Below are 26,276 nucleotides of genomic sequence, written 5' to 3'. Positions count from 1 at the left end.
AGGAATTTTAGACATTAAATCTATATGCAGAAAAATCAGTAGGGCTTCAAAATATATGCCTAATAATATTTCTGAATAATTATTGTTATACTTTTCAATTTTATACTCATCAACTTTATGACTTTTGAGATTATGATATCCAATATTATGGTTTGTTATTGTTAGAACCATGAAACGTTATTCGTAACAAAAATTATGACTAGTGATGTTTATGACCACAAAATATGTGAATAACAACTTCTGACTAACGAAATTATGAACTATAAGTTTATGGGAAACAAAGGGATCCCGCCACTGACATGTGTGCTTAGTCCGCCTGCGCGCGCTATGTATCTGCCCATTCCATGAATTTCACATGTTATCTTATTTATATTTTAGCTTTTAGAAGACAAACAAGCGGTGTACACCATTTGAGCGACGACTAACACCAGTACTGGATATTTCACAGAATGACTGATAGGATGCTTGCGAGTATCCATGATAACGCTCGCGCACCAAACATAGAAGGTTTTGAAAGAGATTTCTCAAGGAATTGTATCTAGCATAATGACGAATACATGTATACAGGGTTACGGTGATCGCTTTCCATCAGGCGGACCATATACCTGTTTGCATATCTTTACGTTTGCTTTTATAAAAAAGGATTATACTATTCTACATACGTTTTTTGCGTTGTACTTTCCTCGCTATAAATAGTGGAGGGGAAAAGTTTCGTGTTACAAACGGGTGCAAATGTATTTTACTTTTCGTGTGTTGAAAAACTCGCCAAGTTCAACTTTGCACCCTTGTATAACAAATAACTATTACTTATTAGCTTTTATCTACGCCTTACTTTTATTTGATTCTATTGATGATTTATATTGCTTAAAATTATCAAAATGGGTAATTATTCGCAGTATCCAATGCCTGGAAAAGGGTGACACCACCTCCGAACCGAATCAATGTACAATATATTTAATCATGGGATAACGGTAAGCAAAAAAATAACATAGTGCAATACATATTAGGTTTCTTTGAGTTTGAAAGTATTATTTTTTTTAAATCAATAATACATACTAAAACTATATTACATTTACTGTAATTTTGTTCTTTATACTCACTCCCTATCGGCAATAGTTCCGGAGATATGGCCTTTGAAAAAAAAACGAACCACTGTCGACCACTTCACCCTACACACACAGCGCGCACAGGCGAGGCGGACGAAGCACAAAGTTCAGTCGCGTACCATCTGAATAGTCTCGTGAGAGAAGAGTGTTTTGGATACAGAATGGAAGGATTAAAGTGTATAAACAAACACGATGTAAAAATTGTTCTTGAATAAATAAACTGAAACTGAAACTATATAAAATTTAACGAAATATAATATTACATTTTCAGGTTCCATTATTTTTTAACATATTACTTGTTATAAAAATTACAGCCTGTACAATTTGGCACAATATTTTTAACTAAAAATGAATAATATTTGTGATAAAATTCTATGCTAGGTACCGTATCTTTGGTCGTAATAATTATATAATTTTAAAATATTTCGTTATTCTAACGGAAACTACGAACACCTATCTACAAATTTAGATTTTTGTTAGTTGCGGCATACGGTACGTATTATGGTCACGTTATAATATAAAGAATAGTTCAAATTTATTTATATATCACCTTTCCTTGTTACCTATATCATTTCGTGCTATGTGCGCGAAGCCGCGAACTAAAACCTACCTGCAGGGGTTGCAAGGTCAACGACCCCACCCGAGCGCGCGCGCCGGCTCGCAGTAGGTACTTAGTCGGGTAGCGATAGCTTTTGAGGTTTCGATAATATTCACGTTGCTTCTTTTTTGCATATAGTTTTTAGACTATTGATCAAATATAAAAATAATATTTTGGGTCGTCCTAGGTACCTGCTTAGCTCGAAATTTAGGTATTTCTATTTTTAAGCAGTGTTCAGTCAAAGAAATATTCGAGAAGAAATTATTTGTATCTATATAAAAACAACGTGGTTGCCGATGTACATATGCATTTTGGGTCATTTTCATCCATGGGTTTAATGATATTTTAAAAATGTCTAATATTGGCCCTAAAACACCTAACAAAATATTAGAGTTGGTAAGTGAAGTCTTATACCATTCAGGACATTATTATATATATATTTTCTTAAAGTGTGTCACATTTTATCAATTGCTTATATATAAAAAAATTTTTTTTTTAATAAAAACCCTGTCAAAGCCTGAAAAAAAAATTCATGTTAATAAGTTGACGTCTATATTATTATAAAATGATATCAAGTCATCATTTTTAATTTGGGTCACTTTCATCCATGGGTTTTCAATATTTGGCAGAATAAAACGCAACGCAATAGAGTAGTATTTTAAATTTTTGCGCTGTGTGGCGCGCAACCGATAGCCAATCAGGTTGGCGCATGCCGCTGGCGCGACGCCGCGCTGTGACACGAGGCGTAGGTACCTACTTCTCGTGCGCAGTCATACATAATTTAAGATTGCCAGAGGGTCGGGCTTTGGCGGGATTCTCCCGATTTTTTTGTAAGTCTTCCCAATTAAAACTTATACATAGTAGGTAACCTTAAGAACTTTATTACATTAGTAACGAAAACAGACCAATTATAAATGTCGAAAACACGTAAAGGTCTACTATCTAAAATAAACGAAGTAAACTAGCTAAACTATCGTAAATTTTTATTATGGTGCATTAGGGTAATTCCGAATGACAAAAATGCTCTGGTAATTCCGAAGAGGGAATCTTGATATGATGGAAATAATGGTGATTTTTATGTGACTTTCGTAATTAGACGACTTTCGGAATTACCTAATGCACTATTATTTTACATTTCCCTACGAAATCCTCGAAACTCCAGAACCTTTTGTCCCGATATTGAAGTACCTAATTCGATCCGGCGCTCCTATTCATACACCGTGATTATATTATTGTAACTATTGATTTCAGTTTTTAGTTCCACAATACAGGGTGTAATTTTTATGACGGGAAATATTTATGGATGCAAATGGATACAAAACCCAAAAATAATAAATTGTAACTTGAATATTATTTCCTATATTTTCCTTAATTTTCATTTATAATGAACACGAAGCGCACGGCGGCATAATATATCTGTACACCTTATAAAACAAAGTCCCCCGCCGCGTGTGTCTCTGTGCGCGCGCGTGTGTGCAAACACAGGTGGTGAGACTGCGGTAGCCATTATTGTAATTATTCTCATTATATGGCATTAGTATCCTTTTTACAGATTTTCGACATTACCTCAATTGGTTTCGAATTTAACCCTACCTTAGAAAAATGGTAATCAAAATACGTATGTATTTTTTTTACTTACATTTATCTATCCATACTAATGCGAAAGTATGTCTGTTTGTTTCTCCGTCTTTCACGGAAAAACGGAGCGACAAATTGACGTGATTTTTAAAGTGGAGATAGTTGAAAGGATGGAGAGTGACATAGGCTACTTTTTGTCTCTTTCTAACGCGAGCGACGCCGCGTGCAAAAGCTAGTGTAATATAAAGCTGCAACACGACTGACATTTTTCAAAAAACAGCCAGAAGGAGGTTCCGCCGGTGGCAGTGTTTGGTGTGGCCGTATAGAGGTTTGTCCTGCAACCCGGTAAAAATCCGACCGTCGGTCTACCTGTTCCAGGTAAAAAAATGTTGGACGGCCTGACCAAACGGCGGGAAATAGCCAAGGGGTGTTCGACCAAATGTCATAGAGGACCCTGGGTTGTTTTTGACGCTGCCATTTTTTTTTCAAAATGACCGTCTTTTTTAGACGATTTTTCAAGTTTGTCGTAGAGCACTCTAATTTTGGTCGTAGAATCTCCAAGCAGCCTTGATTAGAATGAAATAAAAAAAAATTGAAAAATGCGACAAATGTGAGAAAACTGGCTACTTTTGTTTTGTATGGCAACTTTTAAATCGTAAGAGATAGCCGGGGTGCTCGACCAAATGTCATACAGATCTCGGAGTAGAAAAAGTTGTATTAAAAAAAATTCAAAATGGCCGACTTTTTTTTTAAATTTCAAAATGGTCCTAGCGCGCTGAGATTTGGCACACGAGTGGACGGCCGACGGATTAGTATTCAAAAAGAATATTATTGAAAAATTTCAAATGGTGGCCTTTATGGGCAAATTGAAATTTGTATGGAAGATTTTTTTTTAATAACCATATCTCCGTAACGGTAGCAAAAAGGTCAAAAAGCTTGAACTACACAATTTCAAAATGACCGACTTTGATTTTGGGAAATTTGACTTTGTCCCCTCTCGCCGCCGTTTTTGACTTTTCCAAAAAAAAAATTCTCATTTCTATTTTTGGCCCCCGTTTTTACCACGTGCCAAATTTTACCGCGCTCGGACCGAAGATAAAAAAAAATAATTCAAAGTCGGCCATTTTGAAATTTTGTAAATGCCATTCGATGGACCTAAGATAACTGTACAACATTAGTTCAAGCACTTTAACCCTTAACACGGCAAGACATGAAGTAATGTAACCATGTATCTCTTTGCATGTTTTTAGGTATAGTTATAGGTCAAAACGAACCATTTTTCATAAAAATAAATGAAAGTATTTTGAAAGTAGGATTTTCAGGACGTCCGTTAAAACGGACATTGCCAGGAATCTCACTGAGTGATGGCTCCAAAGGTAGTCCTAAAAAACGGACAACGCCGTCATAAGGTGTCCAAGAACAAAAATTAAATTACGTATTATAAAGTGAAAAAACCTTAAATTATTAGAATAACACACTACTAAATAATTAAAAACACTTAAGAGGCCTTATTCCTAAAGACGAGCGTTTTTTGCAAAATAGAACCTTTTTCATTCAAAATTATAAAGAAACTATAAATGATTATTAAAAAAATGATAATGTTCCTAAAAGTACATATCTTAAGCTAGAAAGTCAATTGGTACTACTTTAAAATATGTCTTTTTATACTTCCGAAAAATCAGTTTTTTCGGAAGACGTTTTCAATTTTCATAGTGGGATAGCTCGTTTAGAATCGTGATTGTGCTGTTAAAAATGTTATTTGGGGTAATAAATGATCACAATCCTATTTGTTATATCCTGTACGAGTTAGCTAATACTTTGACATTTTAAGATTTACTTGAAATGGTGGATAAATAACCTTCCGTATCCTCCCCATTTTTTCGATAAAAAGAGGTTTACATTATGTATTTTTCCTGCGATTCCTGCATTTTTTGTAACTCTTAAATAATATTATCCTAAACTAGAACTTCTTATTGACCTATAAGAAAAAAATCATACATATAAGACATACCTTTCTGTCGATAGATATGTTTTTAAAACACCTAAAATTCGAATAAAAGACACTGTGCTAACGCGAGCCCGCTCAGTCTGCGCCGAGCGCTCGAAGACAACGGACCTGCGTTTGATCGTCCGGCGCACCTAGCTTTCGTAAGCAGCTCGATAGTTCCGAGAAGTGCCGTAAACTGCGACTAAACAAATCTTGATCCTTTTTACACCTTATGCAATTTTAGCATTCGACATGCTTTTCATATGATTTTGGATTTTAAGTTATACGTGAAGTTTGTTGAGAGTTTGAATTATTATTATATTTTGGGACCAGGATGAGGTTCTGGTTCTCATGATGATGGAGTCAGGCAGGAGATGTTCAACAGAACTGCTATTCTACTTATCATAACTCCACCATGTTTGGGCTCATTAGATTTGGGCTGATGAGCACCATCGATCTAGATGAGGTCCAAGGTCTCATGATGGAGTCAGGAGGTGGTCAACAGAACTGCTATTCTCCTCATCATAACCCCATCATGTTTGGGCTCATTAGATTTGGGCTGACGAGCACCATCGAACTAGATGAGGTCCAAGGTCTCATGACGGGGTCAGGAGGTGGCCAACAGAACTGCTATTCTCCTCATCATAACCCCATCATGTTCGGGCTCATTAGATTTGGGCTGACGAGCACCATCGAACTAGATGAGGTCCAAGGTCTCATGATGGAGTCAGGAGGTGGTCAACAGAACTGCTATTCTCCTCATCATAACCCCATCATGTTTGGGCTCATTAGATTTGGGCTGACGAGCACCATCGAACTAGATGAGGTCCAGGGTCTCATGATGGAGTCAGGAGGTGGTCAACAGAACTGCTATTCTCCTCATCATAACCCCATCATGTTTGGGCTCATTAGATTTGGGCTGACGAGCACCACCGAACTAGATGAGGTCCAAGGTCTTATGACGGGGTCAGGAGGTGGCCAACAGAACTGCTATTCTCCTCATCATAACCCCATCATGTTCGGGCTCATTAGATTTGGGCTGACGAGCACCATCGAACTAGATGAGGTCCAAGGTCTCATGATGGAGTCAGGAGGTGGTCAACAGAACTGCTATTCTCCTCATCATAACCCCATCATATTTGGGCTCATTATAAATATGTGGAAGGTCGTTAATAATAATAAATGTTTTATTAGGGTACCCCTACATGTAAAGAGGGGGCAGATATTTTTTTTCATTTCAACCCCAACGTGTGATATATTGTTAGATAGGTATTTAAAAATGAATTAGGTTTTACTAAGATCGATTTTTGATAATTTTCATATTTTCGGAAATAATCGCTATAACTTTTGAACCATATGTTTAAAAATATGAAAAAAATCACAAAAGTAGAACTTTACAAAGACTTTCTTTGAAAATTTGTTTTGAACTTTATAGGTTAGTTTTTGAGAAAAATACGGAAAACTACGGAACCCTACACTGAGCGTGGCCCGACACGCTTTTGGCCGGTTTTTATTTTATTTTAATACTTTTCTGTGCTATTCATACATAGCCACCCTAGGGGATTCAGTATTGACAGCTTCTTTTTTTTCTTTCTGCATATATTTGTTTCCGCTTTTAAGTTTATTGTAAATAAGACTGCTTGCACTTACATTGAGATTATAATTACATAATGCTATTAAATTAAATCTAATGAAGCGTTGTTTTATTTCCTAAATCTCAAAACCCTTTAAATCGAATATGTATAGTAATGAGCAAAAATTTTACCGCAGGCTTTCCAAACCGACGATGCTTGATCAGCTACTTTTAGAACGAACATGTACACCGTGTCCAATAAGTCCGAATACTCACATTTTACCTCAGTTCTAAAGATATAGGGATCACAGGCCATCAAATTCTTATTTAAACTGAAGAGTATATTTCTTTTAATAAAATACAAGCACAAAGTTCATGAAATTTCCGAAGTGTCTAAGAAAAACAAAGAGGTAAAGTGCCAACAAAATACTTGCTCGGCACGCAGGTGACGAGTTATTTTTTATAAGCAGAATCTGTATGTGATAAAACAGACGCCACGTGTCCAAAATAAACTATTATGGGTACCGAGGATAGATAACGTTCCGGGCAGCTAGAAAAATGTGCCTAGGTTCCAGAGCTCACCATCGGCCCAGGTGTGGGATGCAGTATGTAAGCGAGGTAAACTACCTTCAGTACTTACAGATAAAAGCGTTAAAATCAACGTTTTTTACTTTAAAACCAAGGTTTTGGAGAAAAAATCATGTGTCCCAACAAGACGCACCTCCAGCACATTCGGCAAATGGTATTCTAGCGTAGTTTCAGACTAATTTGGCAGTTTTTTATCCGAAACATGAGTGGCCACCCAGGCCTCCAGGTTTAGGCGTATTAGACTACTTTGTATGGTCATACATGCTTTGAAGACTAAATTTTTATAAAATCATAAACCTAGATCATTTCAAAAAGATTATTGAGAGTATTTCGGATGAAATGTGAAGAAAACGATGCGTGCCGCGTGTGATCCGTTTGAGAAGCGTTTGAGGCTGGTAAACAAGTTAATGCTGGAGTTATTCCAAAACATTTGTTGTGAATGTAGTAAATAAGAGTGCCATTCATAAAATATAATAATAATGTAGTAACTATTTGTTCATTTTGTTTTATTGGCTATTTGTGCTGTATTCAAACTTATTGGACACTGTGTACATATTTTGATTTTCACCCTTTAAAATGTTTCTAAGACGCAACGTTTTGCAAATTTGGTCACGTCATGCACAGTTAAACTGTGGAATGAATTGTCGCCAGCGGTATTTCCGGACCAATGCGACCATCAAACCTTCAAGAAAAGAGCGTACGTCCATCTTAAAGGCCGGCAACGCACCTCCAACACTTCTGGTGCTTCTGGTGTCCATGGGCGGCAGTGATCGCTTACCATCAGGCAGCCTATCTGCTCGTTTGCCTCCTATCCTATCCCATAAAAAAACGTTTAATATTTTTTAAGAAAAAAAAACCGCCGCCTTTCGGGTTGTGGTGAAAGCTACTTGCGAATGTTGGATTATGTAGAAATGTGTAGGTATTTTTTAAAACTGCTTTTAATGCTTTAATTATTTGATGGCAACACAAATAAATATACGTATAACGCTAAGGTTTGAGGAGTTTCTCAATTCCTCATGAATCCGATTATAAGAAATCGAAGCTTGACAAACTTTGACTTGAAAACTCAATAATTATGCTTAACAAACATAACTAAATAAATGTCACTGTTCTGAACTTAAATGCATGCTTTTCTTACAAAAATACCAAAGTCACTATGAGTGTGCCGTTCAGATTTGAGGAGTTCGGTTCTGACCATCATCAGCAGTTCCACTGCACCAAATGTCACTGTTCCGGACGTAAGTGCATGCTGTTCTAATAAAAATACCAAAGTCACTATAAGCGTGCCGTTCAGATTTGAAGAGTTTGGTTCTGCGTGTTCTGACCATCATCAGCAGTTCCACTGCACCAAATATCACTGTTCTGGACTGGACGTAAGTGCATGATGTTCTTATAAGAATACCAAAGTCACTATAAGTGTTCCGTTCAGATTTGAGAAGATCGGTTCTGATCTGACCATCATCAGCAGTTCCACTGCACCAAATGTCACTGTTCTGGACGAAAGTGCATGCTGTTCTTATAAAAATACCAAAGTCACTATAAGCGTGCCGTTCAGATTTGAGAAGTTCCGTTCTGGCCATCATCAGCAGTTCCACTGCACCAAATGTCACTGTTCCGTACCTAAATGCATGCTGTTCCTTTAAAAACACAAAAATCACCATACGTATGCCTTTCAGATTCGAGGAGTTCCCTCGATTACTCCAGGATCCCATCATCAGAACTGGGTTCTGAGAAAAATGGGACCAATCTGTATTCATATACATTCAATATTTTTTTTTTAATCGGTCCAGTAACAACAGAGATATCGAGGAACAAACATAAAAAAATGAAAAAAATAAATAAAAATACAGACGAATTGAGAACCTCGCCTCAAATCTCTCAGATTTGAGGCGACGGTTATAAAGTGACACATCATGAGCAGTTCCAATGCACCAAATGTCACTGTTCTGGACGTAAGTGCATGCTGTTCTTATAAAAATATGAAAGTCACTATAACTGTGATAATTTCCGAAAATATTAATATTATCAAAAAACGATCTTAGTAAACCCTTATTCATTTTTAGGGTTCCGTACCTCAAAAGGAAAAAACGGAACCCTTATAGGATCACTTTGTTGTCCGTCTGTCCGTCCGTCCGTCTGTCAAGACCCTTTTCTCAGGAACGCGTGGAGGTATGAAGCTGAAATTTATATCAATTACTCAGGTCTACTGTCCCTTGAAGCTGTGAAAAAATCAAACTTCTAAGCCAACGCAATCAAAAGATACAGCCGTTTATGCCGCAAATTTTCGACACTTGCAAGGGAATCAAAACCTACAGGGTGCTTCCCGTGAACTCAGAATCTTGAAATTTGGTACGAAGCAACGTCTTATAGCATAGATAAAGGAAAAATTACGAAAACCATAAATTTTTAGTTACATCACATAATATTTTTTTTTTTAATAATTTTAACCTTACTACCCATTTCCTCATAAACGCGTAGAGGTATTAAATTGAAATTCATACCAAATACTCAGGTCTATAATACCTTTAAGCTGTAACAAAATCAAACTTCTATGTCAACGCAATCAAAAGAAACAGCAATTTAAGCTGCATATTTTGAAACTCGCAAGTACTCGCAAGGGAATCAAAACCTAAAGGGTACTTCCAGTCGACCTAGAATCTTGAAATTTGGCATGAAGCAACGTTTTATAGCACACATAAAGGAAAAATTCCGAAAACCTTAAATTTTTATTTTTTTATACTACGTCGGTGGCAAACAAGTATACGGCCCGCCTGATGTAAAGCGGTCACCGTAACCTATGGACGCCTGCAACTCAAACAGTGTCACATGCGCGTTGCCACCCCATTAGAAACTTGTACATTCCCTTTTGCATTATAAAATATATATTTTTTAATAAATATAAACTTATTACTTTTTTCCTCATGTTAATATTTTTGAACCAGATTTCTAAATAGTGACTAAAAAACTTAGTAAATAAATAACTTTAATAAAAGAACTTTCGCAAGTCTGCTGCAAGGCTAGTATAAGTGTTTCAGTTATATTATAGATAAATGATATGTGTTAATATAAAATAAAGGATTACTTAAACGATAAAGAGATCTTTGTCTTAAATTTCCCCATTGTAATGTTATGAATTTCATTTTGCAATAAAAATACCATAGTTATGACTCGATTGTCGTAATGAACGAACTTTGTAAACCTTGCAGGTTTGTACGGAACCCTCGGTGCGCGAGTCCGACTCGCACTTGGCCGGTTTTTAAATACCTATCCAAAAATATATCACACGTTGGGGTTGGAATGAAAAAAAAAATCAGCCCCCACTTTACACTTTACACTAATAAAACATTTTTTTCCATTTTTCATTTTTGCACTTTGTTGACGTGATTGATATACATATTGTTACTAAATTTCAGCTTTCTAGTGCTTACGGTTACTGAGATTATCTGCGGACGGACGGACGGACGGACGGACGGACGGACGGATGGACAGACAGACATGGCGAAACTATAAGAGTTCCTAGTTGACTACGGAACCCTAAAAAACAGAAATCACTATTAAACTATTCTCTAATTTCAAGTTCCTAACTAAAATTTTCCTAATAAAAAAAAAACAAATTGATCCCGCTACAAACTTTCACCCCCTTTTTCCCTCTACTAGGGATGTAAATTTTCAAAATCGATTCTTATCTCTTCGAAATTTTGTTAATGCAATCTATACAAATTTCGACTTTCTAGCTTTCGTAGTTTCGGCTCAGCGGTGTTGGTTGTTGAATCAATCAATTAGGAAACCTGAATTTATATATGTACATGTAGACTAATACTATACTTTTACTACATTCATATACCTTATTTACTACTACCATACCATGAATATGAAATTAAATAAAGAGTCCCCATATAAAATTGAAAATTATGTTATTAGCAATTTAATTCAAAACTATCAAGATTATTCGTGTCTGCGTTGAAACGCGCGTTGAGTTGCTGGTGCTCGCGTACCGAGCGCCAACGCCATCTATCGATGGCCGTTTCGTGAAATTGATGAGCGCTCTAAGGAGTAAGGGGTCTTAAACAATCGTCCGAAGATTAAAAAAGACATATGATAACCCAAAAATATATTAAGTATATAAATGTTATTATGGTATACAATCAAAACATATTCATCCCTTAGCCTAAAGCCCAATGTTCTTATCTAATTTATAATTTCTATGGACCAGAGCATAATTCTTCTCGTTTAGTTTACCTATAAATGAGTTTCAATATTATAACTATTGGAAAAGTAAGGTAGGTAGTCAATACATACCTTCCCTTCCTGAAATACACGTTTTTTATTTGGTGGTTCAAAATGCCACCTTTTATGAAAATGTTAACTAAAACCTAATTATTTTTTCGCTGTTATGCCGATTATAATATAGTAATTCACATTTAAGACATATTATGTATATCGGTAGGTATACGGAATTAAAAATAATCTCGTTTCGAACTCTGTACAACATCTGTCTGAACAAAAAATTGTTTTCACGTCTGTCCCAATTGTAACGTGTAAAACTACCCACATTCAAAAATATTTAATAAATCTGTAAGTTTCTAAGCTACGGCTAGTTAAAAATTACAATTATTGTAAGTATTAAGACTAAATATGTAAATATTCAAACCATTCATTTCATTGTGGTCTCACAGTCTTGACTTTCTTGTTTCTTTATTAGAGTGACGACTGAATTCTGAGCACAGGAAAAGTTAACTTTCACATTAAAAATTACATATTTCTTGATCATATTGGCATCTGGCAACATAGTGGGATCATATTGATTCTCCTTAGCCAGAAATAGAAGCTGATATATAATTTTATTGCGTATCTCCTTAACATACTCCATGACTCCAGACTCTTGGTCCTTGGTGTTTGACATTAGGTATGGAAAGCTTTGCCAGAATATAAATGATTTCCTTTGTCTCTATACATGAGAAACTTTACTTTTTTAAGTCTGTTCTGAATTTTGTAGTGAGTCATCCAGCATTTTAAAGACCTAAAGGATCATAATATCTTTTTCATCAGCTTGAAGAGGTTTCATGAGTCAAAATTGTTTATACTACTAATTAAAGGCGGATTTTGCATTTGTTAATGAAAACCCACGTTATGTAAATTTAGTATTAAAGCATAGTTTGTATTTAGGCCCAGTAATTATAAAAACAATTCAGAATTTAATAAAAAACTTATTTAACCCATTTATGGCAATGTCCGTTTTCTGTCACTATTTTGATTGCCCATAAGTCGGCACTGTCCGTTTTTTAGGACATGCTAGATGGTTACATGGTTACCAGTAATATCGGCAATGTCACAAAATTGTGACACGAAATATTTCACAATTTCTGAATATGAAAAAATACATTATTGCATCAACTTTATACACGAAACTAAATTTTAACTCGTCTAGTAACAAAATCAACAGAAACAGTACACCTGGATGAATTAGTTTATATTTTATGACGTCACAAATGCACTTCGCCGCATATTCCGAAAATTCGAAATTTCAACTGTCGCTTGCGCATAAACCGAATGTTGCCTAGTCATGCTATAAGCTCGAAGACGTAGTGTTTTTCTTTCACTTTCATGAACGTATAGCCTTTTCCAGCTAGCACTTAGTGTTTAAACTCTAGGTCACATTAAGTGACTGTACTAAAAAAGTGACAGGAAAGCTTTAAGGGTTAACCTTTTTCCTACCGTTACGGAGCTATGGCGATTAAAAAAAACCTCCATACAAATTTCAATTGGCGTTCAAAGGCAGCCATTTTGAATTTTTAGAAATTTTCTTTTTGTATACTAATCTTAGGGCGGCTATCCACCCGTGTTGCGACGTACAGACTTGCAATTTTGAGTTTTAAGTATGTTATTATAGCTTACTAGACGACGAAAATTTCTGCGTTCCGGTCTTATCCAGAGGTTCTCAAATAGGGGCCTGAAAATGCGGCGAAATGGTTCCAGTAAAGGATGGTACGGCAGTGTTGGCTTCGTGCTCGACTTGGCGGGGGTACTGCCGTGCCCCCAGATTAAATTATAAGATAGTTAAGTTTAATGAAAATGTTTATCTATTTGTATTCTTTTGCAGCAGCGTCTCAGCGAATCACAATGAGTTGTCTTGCCTTCGGCCGACCAATCCAAATATTTAACGAGAGCTGTGATAGGCCTGTTTAAAATTATGGATATATATTAAAATCATAGTTCAAAACGATGGTTTTTGCCATACCTTTAACAGGCTTTAACACTGGCGTGTTTATTTTTGATAGGGGATGATTTTATTAATTCATAGTATAATTCCTCAATAAGGATATATTCCTTTCGAGATACCTACAGTATCAACCATTTCAAAAGCTTTAACTGTTGTTTTGTGAAAACTTTTTATATAGTACTTTGGAGACTAGTTTCGAAGTCGTGACAGTTTTCAGACGTCCGTGACTGGCATCGCCTCGGCCATTTTGTACAACCGCGTTAAGAGCAAACGTCACCCAGCGTAAAAATCAACAAAACAAATCATGCAGTGATATCATAAAGAGATATCCAAAAACGCTGGCTACGCTAACAGGACTCAGGGTTCAGCATGAGCTAAAGCTTAGGTACTACTTTCCTAAGCGCTTATCATGATGAGTCGTACCAAAACAGCGTGTCTTTATATAATCTCTATATTGTACCAAACCTGAGTTCTACTAGGTACAGCCGAGCCAGTGTCAGCTCAGTGTCAGCTCTATCTTGGATACTGCTCACCCACGAACTCACCGTGACGATTTCTTTAATTACGATGATAATTTGTTTGTTATTTTTCGAAATACATTAACTTTAATGACAATTGGCGTTCATTAATTTTTAATGGTTAATGACAATTAACCTTTTGACTGTGTAATTTTTGTTAATTACCGTTCGGCCAATACTCCTAGGCATTTCTTGCAGCCAATCAATAAATAATATCCTAAAACATCTGGACGACCGAGCTTCGCTCGGTTCTATTTTATTATATCACGTCTTTAGAAAAAAAAACTTATAAATACAAGAACAAAAAAAAAAAACAAAACAAAAAATTAAAACTTAATTTCTGGCCGGGATTCGAAACCCTGACACCTGCAATCTGTCTGCGAACATTAGACCGACCTCGTACGACTAAGCTAAGCGCAGCCGATGTGCGCGGGGCGAAATTAACGACCATATTTAACGTTTACTAACGCGAAAGAAAAACTCATTAAAACTCCATAATTCGCCGTTTTCCGGGACCTAAGGCTACGCTAGATCGATTTTCCAACCCCGAGAACCCCTACATAACAAATTTCAGCGAAGCTAATCTTCGGGTGGCCGTCCACCCGTGTGACAAATCTCAGCGCGCTAGGACCATTTTGAAATTTTTCAAAAAAAAAAAGTCAGCCATATTGATTTTTTTAATGAAACTTTTTTCTACTTAAAACCCTGTATGACATTTGGTCGAGCAGCCCCGGCTATCTCTTACCGTTTAAAAGTTGCCATACAAAACAAAAGTGGCCAGTTTTCTCACATTTGTAGTATTTTTCAATTTTTTTTATTTCATTCCAATCAAGGCCTCTTGGAGATTCTACAACAAAAATTTGAGCACTCTACGACAAACTTGAAAAATCTTCAAAAAAAAGTCGGCCATTTTGAAAAAAAAAATGGCGGCGTCAAAAACTGCCCAGGGTCCTCTATGACATTTTGGTCGAGCACCCCCCGGCTATCTCCTGCCGTTTGGCCAGACCGTTCAACATTTTTTTACCCGGAACCGGTAGACCGACGGTCGGATTTTTCCGGGGTCGCAAGATCAACCTCTATACTACCACAGCCACACCAAATACTGCCACCTGCAAAATCTCCTGGCTATTTTTGGAAAAATGTCAGTCGGGTTGCAGCTTTATAATTATTATATAGAAAAATAGAATAGAATATAGAATTGATAAATAAATGAATATACAAGAATTGCTCATTTAAAAGTATATGATATTCTTAAAGAAAATATACAAGTTATATTTAACCAAATTAACATGCAAAGAACTAAGTTATTTTATTTCATCTTTGTTTAAACGACAGGTAGGATAGGATAAGATTGGCTTAATAGTAATTTGAGGAAAGATTTCGTGTAGGGTTCCGTAGTTTTTCGTATTTTTCTCAAAAACTACTGAACCTATCAAGTTCAAAACAATTTTCCTAGAAAGTCTTTATAAAATTTTTATTTTCATATTTTTTAAACATATGGTTCAAAAGTTAGAGGGGGGGGGCGCACTTTTTTTTCCTTTAGGAGCGATTATTTCCGAAAATATTAATATTATCAAAAACGATCTTAGTAAACCCTTATTCATTTTTAAATACCTATCCAACAATATATCACATGTTGGGGTTGGAATGAAAAAAAATATCAGCCCCTACTTTACATGTAGGGGGGGGGGGGGTACCTAACAAAACATTTTTTTCCATTTTTTATTTTTGCACTTTGTTGGCGTGATTGATATACATATTGGTACCAAATTTCAGCTTTCTAGCGCTTACGGTTACTGAGATTATCCGCGGACGGACGGACGGACAGACAGACATGGTGAAACTATAAGGGTTCCTAGTTGACTACGGAACCCTAAAAACACTACGTGACGTCACGCGAGGCAAGTCCATTGGGCGTTTAGTGTTTTGTATTCGATATCAGTTATATGACTTCACCACGTTAAATATTGCCGGTTATAAAAAGTACATCCTGTATTTTGCTTTATAATCCTGTATTTTCTACATATAAATTCCTCACCATTTTACGATATAATATGATCTCGTACCAACGTCGATCCCCACATGTACTTCAAAATAAAATATGAATAATCGGCGGCGCGTGTGTTAGCTCATTGAATTATATATATTTTATGTATGTGGATTCATATTGAAAGATAAGCGCTCAGCTACCTGCATAGTGAGTGACACGCTTAAATATAAGTCTAAAGTACTTAGATGATAAATCGCATTATTTTATTTGGCAGTAGTAGTAGTAGATTCCACGATGTATACTAAATTTATTATTTATAAATTAAATTATTTACTGACGCATGTGGAAAATAGGTATATTAAGTTAAAATTGTTACTCTAGTAGTCTTATCAAATACAACCCTTTCAGGCTTAGCATTAAATAGCGTGATGCGCACAGTTGAAATAAATTTTGGCGTTTTGTACACAACGTGCGGTTTGTCGAATGTCGAGAGAGGTCATTGCCCTTCCCCGCTGCCGCGCCACGGCCGCGCGGTCGGTATCATAATACCTACACTACCCGCGTCACTGCGCTCGCTTGACTTGATCGAACGCAAATATTAATACCGTATTATTTTTCGAAGCATTCTATTAAACTTACCCAAATTCACGTATCTTATTTATCTTGTCTTTTTAGTTAATAAGATAAGAACTCTAGTAACTTTAATATTTTTTTGGAAAGGTAAAAACCTATTTTTGCTAAATTATCGCAAATTTTATCAAGCACTGGAGTAGGAAAACACAATTTCAGTTTATTGATATATTTAAAGGAGGCAATGCGACGTTTCTTATTTTTTTTAACATGAATATTTTTTTGTGTCTGTTTCGCTAGGTATGACAAATTGTCATATAGCACTCGAGTAAATTGACCCAAACTACGTATACACGCTAAAAATATCATTCTAAATGCAATACAGTTACATTTTTTCTCTCGAATATTTTTTTTACCACATTAGGTCAAATTAAAAATTATAACCACAAATTACCAAATTACTAAAAAAGCACCCTAGGAATGTGACCCAAAACGAAATGTTAAATTTATATGTTATCAATGTATTTATAATCGAAAACAAAATCGACTTTAATATTTTTTTAACTTAGGGCCCAAAATATAGCCAGCGCCGCAGGACTAACTGTGGGTAATACCTAACCAAATCTAACCATGCCTGCGCGCTCGTTTACAAGGCACATGCATTTTAGCTTGTGTGTATTTTATATAAAATAATTATGTATTCATTTTCATATTTATTTATTGCTTTTTTTTACACAGCCAGCACATGTAAACTATACAGGCTTCCTGTATAATATTTGTGATAAAATTCAACGTTTGTATAAACTTTTACATATATATGAAGCTTCAAATAATTTTCATCAGCGAGAAAATACGAAACAATGAATTTTGCCATAAATATTGTAACCGGGAGATATTAAAACCTTTATAATGTAGAAACTAATCGTTTTTGAAAAAAAAAACACAAAAAGATATCCCACTGCCCGGGCTCGAAACCAGGACCGCATTGATCAGTGAGAGCCGTAAGCGGTGATGAAACCCACACGGCCAAATTCTACTTGCGACTGACGGGCAAAATTCGCCAATACATGTCACATAGTATATTGTGAAATAATTTGTTTTTGTCCTAAAACAGGAATTATGTAATGTACACTTGTAATAATGAAATGATAATTTAATTTCATTTTGTTTCGCTTCTCTATTCTAAGAAAAAAAATGGCTCGGCGCAGCGAGCGGCACAGCCCCTCCGTCCGAGAGCCGGCTGGCAACTGGCGCGCGGTGCGTGGCGCGTTCAAAGGTAGCCCCTTAAAATGAAACTTACACATGTGGAGGTGCCTCAAAGAAGGCTTTCTTGTAATACTGCTGGATCTTCTCCTCGGTGTAGATGGGCAGGTTCTTGTAAGGGTTCACGGAGATCAGCACGTTGCCGATGTAAGTCTGTGGGACAATGTGTATATTTAAATTAATGGTTGACTCTAGCTTGTGTAACAACAGTGCCGGCAAGAAATACGGATCAGGCGGCCTAGCCGAAGTGACAATCGTACACGTAACGAAACGCAACGGGATCTGTCGCACAAATAAGAGGGATAGAGAGAGAAACTACTTACGATACGCTTCGGAGCATGAACGATTGTCACTTTAACTCCAACACCTCTGGTGTTTCGGGTGTCCATGGGCGGCGGTGATCGCTTACCATCAGGCGACCTGTCTGCTCGTTTGCCTCCTATCCCATAAAAAAAAACTAGGACTAAGGCTAAGTCACTTCTATTTATTAGGATTCTCACGGCGTTATGCTCATATCATTTATCATTAAGCATCAAAAGTTAGTTTTTTGTGCAAATTATTCTATTTAAAAATATTTTAAGCGGGTTACTCACGTATTAAGTCGATATAGCGTTCGACATGTTTCGGTTCAATTTCGAGAACCTTTCTCAAGAGTAGCGACACCCCACCTTTACATGTTAGTCCTGCGGCGCTGGCTATATTTTGGGCCCTAAGTTAAAAAAATATTAAAGTCGATTTTGTTTTCGATTATAAATACATTGATAACATATAAATTTAACATTTCGTTTTGGGTCACATTCCTAGGGTGCTTTTTTAGTAATTTGGTAATTTGTGGTTATAATTTTTAATTTGACCTAATGTGGTAAAAAAAATATTCGAGAGAAAAAATGTAACTGTATTGCATTTAGAATGATATTTTTAGCGTGTATACGTAGTTTGGGTCAATTTACTCGAGTGCTATATGACAATTTGTCATACCTAGCGAAACAGACACAAAAAAATATTCATGTTAAAAAAAATAAGAAACGTCGCATTGCCTCCTTTAAATATATCAATAAACTGAAATTGTGTTTTCCTACTCCAGTGCTTGATAAAATTTGCGATAATTTAGCAAAAATAGGTTTTTACCTTTCCAAAAAAATATTAAAGTTACTAGAGTTCTTATCTTATTAACTAAAAAGACAAGATAAATAAGATACGTGAATTTGGGTAAGTTTAATAGAATGCTTCGAAAAATAATACGGTATTAATATTTGCGTTCGATCAAGTCAAGCGAGCGCAGTGACGCGGGTAGTGTAGGTATTATGATACCGACCGCGCGGCCGTGGCGCGGCAGCGGGGAAGGGCAATGACCTCTCTCGACATTCGACAAACCGCACGTTGTGTACAAAACGCCAAAATTTATTTCAACTGTGCGCATCACGCTATTTAATGCTAAGCCTGAAAGGGTTGTATTTGATAAGACTACTAGAGTAACAATTTTAACTTAATATACCTATTTTCCACATGCGTCAGTAAATAATTTAATTTATAAATAATAAATTTAGTATACATCGTGGAATCTACTACTACTACTGCCAAATAAAATAATGCGATTTATCATCTAAGTACTTTAGACTTATATTTAAGCGTGTCACTCACTATGCAGGTAGCTGAGCGCTTATCTTTCAATATGAATCCACATACATAAAATATATATAATTCAATGAGCTAACACACGCGCCGCCGATTATTCATATTTTATTTTGAAGTACATGTGGGGATCGACGTTGGTACGAGATCATATTATATCGTAAAATGGTGAGGAATTTATATGTAGAAAATACAGGATTATAAAGCAAAATACAGGATGTACTTTTTATAACCGGCAATATTTAACGTGGTGAAGTCATATAACTGATATCGAATACAAAACACTAAACGCCCAATGGACTTGCCTCGCGTGACGTCACGTAGTGTTTTTAGGGTTCCGTAGTCAACTAGGAACCCTTATAGTTTCACCATGTCTGTCTGTCCGTCCGTCCGTCCGCGGATAATCTCAGTAACCGTAAGCGCTAGAAAGCTGAAATTTGGTACCAATATGTATATCAATCACGCCAACAAAGTGCAAAAATAAAAAATGGAAAAAAATGTTTTGTTAGGGTACCCCCCCCCTACATGTAAAGTAGGGGCTGATATTTTTTTCATTCCAACCCCAACATGTGATATATTGTTGGATAGGTATTTAAAAATGAATAAGGGTTTACTAAGATCGTTTTTGATAATATTAATATTTTCGGAAATAATCGCTCCTAAAGGAAAAAAAGTGCGCCCCCCCCCCTCTAACTTTTGAACCATATGTTTAAAAAATATGAAAATAAAAATTTTATAAAGACTTTCTAGGAAAATTGTTTTGAACTTGATAGGTTCAGTAGTTTTTGAGAAAAATACGAAAAACTACGGAACCCTACACGAAATCTTTCCTCAAATTACTATTAAGCCAATCTTATCCTATCCTACCTGTCGTTTAAACAAAGATGAAATAAAATAACTTAGTTCTTTGCATGTTAATTTGGTTAAATATAACTTGTATATTTTCTTTAAGAATATCATATACTTTTAAATGAGCAATTCTTGTATATTCATTTATTTATCAATTCTATATTCTATTCTATTTTTCTATATAATAATTATAAAGCTGCAACCCGACTGACATTTTTCCAAAAATAGCCAGGAGATTTTGCAGGTGGCAGTATTTGGTGTGGCTGTGGTAGTATAGAGGTTGATCTTGCGACCCCGGAAAAATCCGACCGTCGGTCTACCGGTTCCGGGTAAAAAAATGTTGAACGGTCTGGCCAAACGGCAGGAGATAGCCGGGGGGTGCTCGACCAAAATGTCATAGAGGACCCTGGGCAGTTTTTGACGCCGCCATTTTTTTTTTTTCAAAATGGCCGACTTTTTTTTGAAGATTTTTCAAGTTTGTCGTAGAGTGCTCAAATTTTTGTTGTAGAATCTCCAAGAGGCCTTGATTGGAATGAAATAAAAAAAATTGAAAAATACTACAAATGTGAGAAAACTGGCCACTTTTGTTTTGTATGGCAACTTTTAAACGGTAAGAGATAGCCGGGGCTGCTCGACCAAATGTCATACAGGGTTTTAAGTAGAAAAAAGTTTCATTAAAAAAATCAATATGGCTGACTTTTTTTTTGAAAAATTTCAAAATGGTCCTAGCGCGCTGAGATTTGTCACACGGGTGGACGGCCACCCGAAGATTAGCTTCGCTGAAATTTGTTATGTAGGGGTTCTCGGGGTTGGAAAATCGATCTAGCGTAGCCTTAGGTCCCGGAAAACGGCGAATTATGGAGTTTTAATGAGTTTTTCTTTCGCGTTAGTAAACGTTAAATATGGTCGTTAATTTCGCCCCGCGCACATCGGCTGCGCTTAGCTTAGTCGTACGAGGTCGGTCTAATGTTCGCAGACAGATTGCAGGTGTCAGGGTTTCGAATCCCGGCCAGAAATTAAGTTTTAATTTTTTGTTTTGTTTTTTTTTTTGTTCTTGTATTTATAAGTTTTTTTTTCTAAAGACGTGATATAATAAAATAGAACCGAGCGAAGCTCGGTCGTCCAGATGTTTTAGGATATTATTTATTGATTGGCTGCAAGAAATGCCTAGGAGTATTGGCCGAACGGTAATTAACAAAAATTACACAGTCAAAAGGTTAATTGTCATTAACCATTAAAAATTAATGAACGCCAATTGTCATTAAAGTTAATGTATTTCGAAAAATAACAAACAAATTATCATCGTAATTAAAGAAATCGTCACGGTGAGTTCGTGGGTGAGCAGTATCCAAGATAGAGCTGACACTGAGCTGACACTGGCTCGGCTGTACCTAGTAGAACTCAGGTTTGGTACAATATAGAGATTATATAAAGACACGCTGTTTTGGTACGACTCATCATGATAAGCGCTTAGGAAAGTAGTACCTAAGCTTTAGCTCATGCTGAACCCTGAGTCCTGTTAGCGTAGCCAGCGTTTTTGGATATCTCTTTATGATATCACTGCATGATTTGTTTTGTTGATTTTTACGCTGGGTGACGTTTGCTCTTAACGCGGTTGTACAAAATGGCCGAGGCGATGCCAGTCACGGACGTCTGAAAACTGTCACGACTTCGAAACTAGTCTCCAAAGTACTATATAAAAAGTTTTCACAAAACAACAGTTAAAGCTTTTGAAATGGTTGATACTGTAGGTATCTCGAAAGGAATATATCCTTATTGAGGAATTATACTATGAATTAATAAAATCATCCCCTATCAAAAATAAACACGCCAGTGTTAAAGCCTGTTAAAGGTATGGCAAAAACCATCGTTTTGAACTATGATTTTAATATATATCCATAATTTTAAACAGGCCTATCACAGCTCTCGTTAAATATTTGGATTGGTCGGCCGAAGGCAAGACAACTCATTGTGATTCGCTGAGACGCTGCTGCAAAAGAATACAAATAGATAAACATTTTCATTAAACTTAACTATCTTATAATTTAATCTGGGGGCACGGCAGTACCCCCGCCAAGTCGAGCACGAAGCCAACACTGCCGTACCATCCTTTACTGGAACCATTTCGCCGCATTTTCAGGCCCCTATTTGAGAACCTCTGGATAAGACCGGAACGCAGAAATTTTCGTCGTCTAGTAAGCTATAATAACATACTTAAAACTCAAAATTGCAAGTCTGTACGTCGCAACACGGGTGGATAGCCGCCCTAAGATTAGTATACAAAAAGAAAATTTCTAAAAATTCAAAATGGCTGCCTTTGAACGCCAATTGAAATTTGTATGGAGGTTTTTTTAATCGCCATAGCTCCGTAACGGTAGGAAAAAGGTTAACCCTTAAAGCTTTCCTGTCACTTTTTTAGTACAGTCACTTAATGTGACCTAGAGTTTAAACACTAAGTGCTAGCTGGAAAAGGCTATACGTTCATGAAAGTGAAAGAAAAACACTACGTCTTCGAGCTTATAGCATGACTAGGCAACATTCGGTTTATGCGCAAGCGACAGTTGAAATTTCGAATTTTCGGAATATGCGGCGAAGTGCATTTGTGACGTCATAAAATATAAACTAATTCATCCAGGTGTACTGTTTCTGTTGATTTTGTTACTAGACGAGTTAAAATTTAGTTTCGTGTATAAAGTTGATGCAATAATGTATTTTTTCATATTCAGAAATTGTGAAATATTTCGTGTCACAATTTTGTGACATTGCCGATATTACTGGTAACCATGTAACCATCTAGCATGTCCTAAAAAACGGACAGTGCCGACTTATGGGCAATCAAAATAGTGACAGAAAACGGACATTGCCATAAATGGGTTAAATAAGTTTTTTATTAAATTCTGAATTGTTTTTATAATTACTGGGCCTAAATACAAACTATGCTTTAATACTAAATTTACATAACGTGGGTTTTCATTAACAAATGCAAAATCCGCCTTTAATTAGTAGTATAAACAATTTTGACTCATGAAACCTCTTCAAGCTGATGAAAAAGATATTATGATCCTTTAGGTCTTTAAAATGCTGGATGACTCACTACAAAATTCAGAACAGACTTAAAAAAGTAAAGTTTCTCATGTATAGAGACAAAGGAAATCATTTATATTCTGGCAAAGCTTTCCATACCTAATGTCAAACACCAAGGACCAAGAGTCTGGAGTCATGGAGTATGTTAAGGAGATACGCAATAAAATTATATATCAGCTTCTATTTCTGGCTAAGGAGAATCAATATGATCCCACTATGTTGCCAGATGCCAATATGATCAAGAAATATGTAATTTTTAATGTGAAAGTTAACTTTTCCTGTGCTCAGAATTCAGTCGTCACTCTAATAAAGAAACAAGAAAGTCAAGACTGTGAGACCACAATGAAATGAATGGTTTGAATATTTACATATTTAGTCTTAATACTTACAATAATTGTAATTTTTAACTAGCCGTAGCTTAGAAACTTACAGATTTATTAAATATTTTTGAATGTGGGTAGTTTTACACGTTACAATTGGGACAGACGTGAAAACAATTTTTTGTTCAGACAGATGTTGTACAGAGTTCGAAACGAGATTATTTTTAATTCCGTATACCTACCGATATACATAATATGTCTTAAATGTGAATTACTATATTATAATCGGCATAACAGCGAAAAAATAATTAGGTTTTAGTTAACATTTTCATAAAAGGTGGCATTTTGAACCACCAAATAAAAAACGTGTATTTCAGGAAGGGAAGGTATGTATTGACTACCTACCTTACTTTTCCAATAGTTATAATATTGAAACTCATTTATAGGTAAACTAAACGAGAAGAATTATGCTCTGGTCCATAGAAATTATAAATTAGATAAGAACATTGGGCTTTAGGCTAAGGGATGAATATGTTTTGATTGTATACCATAATAACATTTATATACTTAATATATTTTTGGGTTATCATATGTCTTTTTTAATCTTCGGACGATTGTTTAAGTGTTTTTAATTATTTAGTAGTGTGTTATTCTAATAATTTAAGGTTTTTTCACTTTATAATACGTAATTTAATTTTTGTTCTTGGACACCTTATGACGGCGTTGTCCGTTTTTTAGGACTACCTTTGGAGCCATCACTCAGTGAGATTCCTGGCAATGTCCGTTTTAACGGACGTCCTGAAAATCCTACTTTCAAAATACTTTCATTTATTTTTATGAAAAATGGTTCGTTTTGACCTATAACTATACCTAAAAACATGCAAAGAGATACATGGTTACATTACTTCATGTCTTGCCGTGTTAAGGGTTAAAGTGCTTGAACTAATGTTGTACAGTTATCTTAGGTCCATCGAATGGCATTTACAAAATTTCAAAATGGCCGACTTTGAATTATTTTTTTTTATCTTCGGTCCGAGCGCGGTAAAATTTGGCACGTGGTAAAAACGGGGGCCAAAAATAGAAATGAGAATTTTTTTTTTGGAAAAGTCAAAAACGGCGGCGAGAGGGGACAAAGTCAAATTTCCCAAAATCAAAGTCGGTCATTTTGAAATTGTGTAGTTCAAGCTTTTTTGACCTTTTTCCTACCGTTACGGAGATATGGTTATTAAAAAAAAATCTTCCATACAAATTTCAATTTGCCCATAAAGGCCACCATTTGAAATTTTTCAATAATATTCTTTTTGAATACTAATCCGTCGGCCGTCCACTCGTGTGCCAAATCTCAGCGCGCTAGGACCATTTTGAAATTTAAAAAAAAGTCGGCCATTTTGAATTTTTTTTTTTAATACAACTTTTTTCTACTCCGAGATCTGTATGACATTTGGTCGAGCACCCCCGGCTATCTCTTACGATTTAAAAGTTGCCATACAAAACAAAAGTAGCCAGTTTTCTCACATTTGTCGCATTTTTCAATTTTTTTTTATTTCATTCTAATCAAGGCTGCTTGGAGATTCTACGACCAAAATTAGAGTGCTCTACGACAAACTTGAAAAATCGTCTAAAAAAGACGGTCATTTTGAAAAAAAAATGGCAGCGTCAAAAACAACCCAGGGTCCTCTATGACATTTGGTCGAACACCCCTTGGCTATTTCCCGCCGTTTGGTCAGGCCGTCCAACATTTTTTTACCTGGAACAGGTAGACCGACGGTCGGATTTTTACCGGGTTGCAGGACAAACCTCTATACGGCCACACCAAACACTGCCACCGGCGGAACCTCCTTCTGGCTGTTTTTTGAAAAATGTCAGTCGTGTTGCAGCTTTATATTACACTAGCTTTTGCACGCGGCGTCGCTCGCGTTAGAAAGAGACAAAAAGTAGCCTATGTCACTCTCCATCCTTTCAACTATCTCCACTTTAAAAAATCACGTCAATTTGTCGCTCCGTTTTTCCGTGAAAGACGGAGAAACAAACAGACATACTTTCGCATTAGTATGGATAGATAAATGTAAGTAAAAAAAATACATACGTATTTTGATTACCATTTTTCTAAGGTAGGGTTAAATTCGAAACCAATTGAGGTAATGTCGAAAATCTGTAAAAAGGATACTAATGCCATATAATGAGAATAATTACAATAATGGCTACCGCAGTCTCACCACCTGTGTTTGCACACACGCGCGCGCACAGAGACACACGCGGCGGGGGACTTTGTTTTATAAGGTGTACAGATATATTATGCCGCCGTGCGCTTCGTGTTCATTATAAATGAAAATTAAGGAAAATATAGGAAATAATATTCAAGTTACAATTTATTATTTTTGGGTTTTGTATCCATTTGCA

The 26,276-nt window shown here is 36.0% G+C and overlaps 1 protein-coding gene across 4 annotated transcripts in view; it reads right to left on the bottom strand.

The window, feature by feature from the left end:
* The window catches only part of LOC125230744 (unconventional myosin IC), a 137,344-nt gene that overhangs the window by 42,606 nt on the left and 68,462 nt on the right, over nucleotides 1-26,276 (bottom strand). For all 4 annotated transcript variants that reach the window (XM_048136003.1, XM_048136004.1, XM_048136006.1 and 1 more), the window contains one exon: nucleotides 18,029-18,144. In XM_048136003.1, coding sequence (XP_047991960.1) covers nucleotides 18,029-18,144 — 116 coding nt within the window. The remainder of the gene's footprint in view (nucleotides 1-18,028; nucleotides 18,145-26,276) is intronic.

The sequence above is a fragment of the Leguminivora glycinivorella genome, chromosome 10 (assembly GCF_023078275.1).
Source record: "Leguminivora glycinivorella isolate SPB_JAAS2020 chromosome 10, LegGlyc_1.1, whole genome shotgun sequence".
Classification (NCBI taxonomy): Eukaryota; Metazoa; Arthropoda; class Insecta; order Lepidoptera; family Tortricidae; genus Leguminivora; species Leguminivora glycinivorella.
This window is presented reverse-complemented; position numbering and strand designations above follow the sequence as displayed.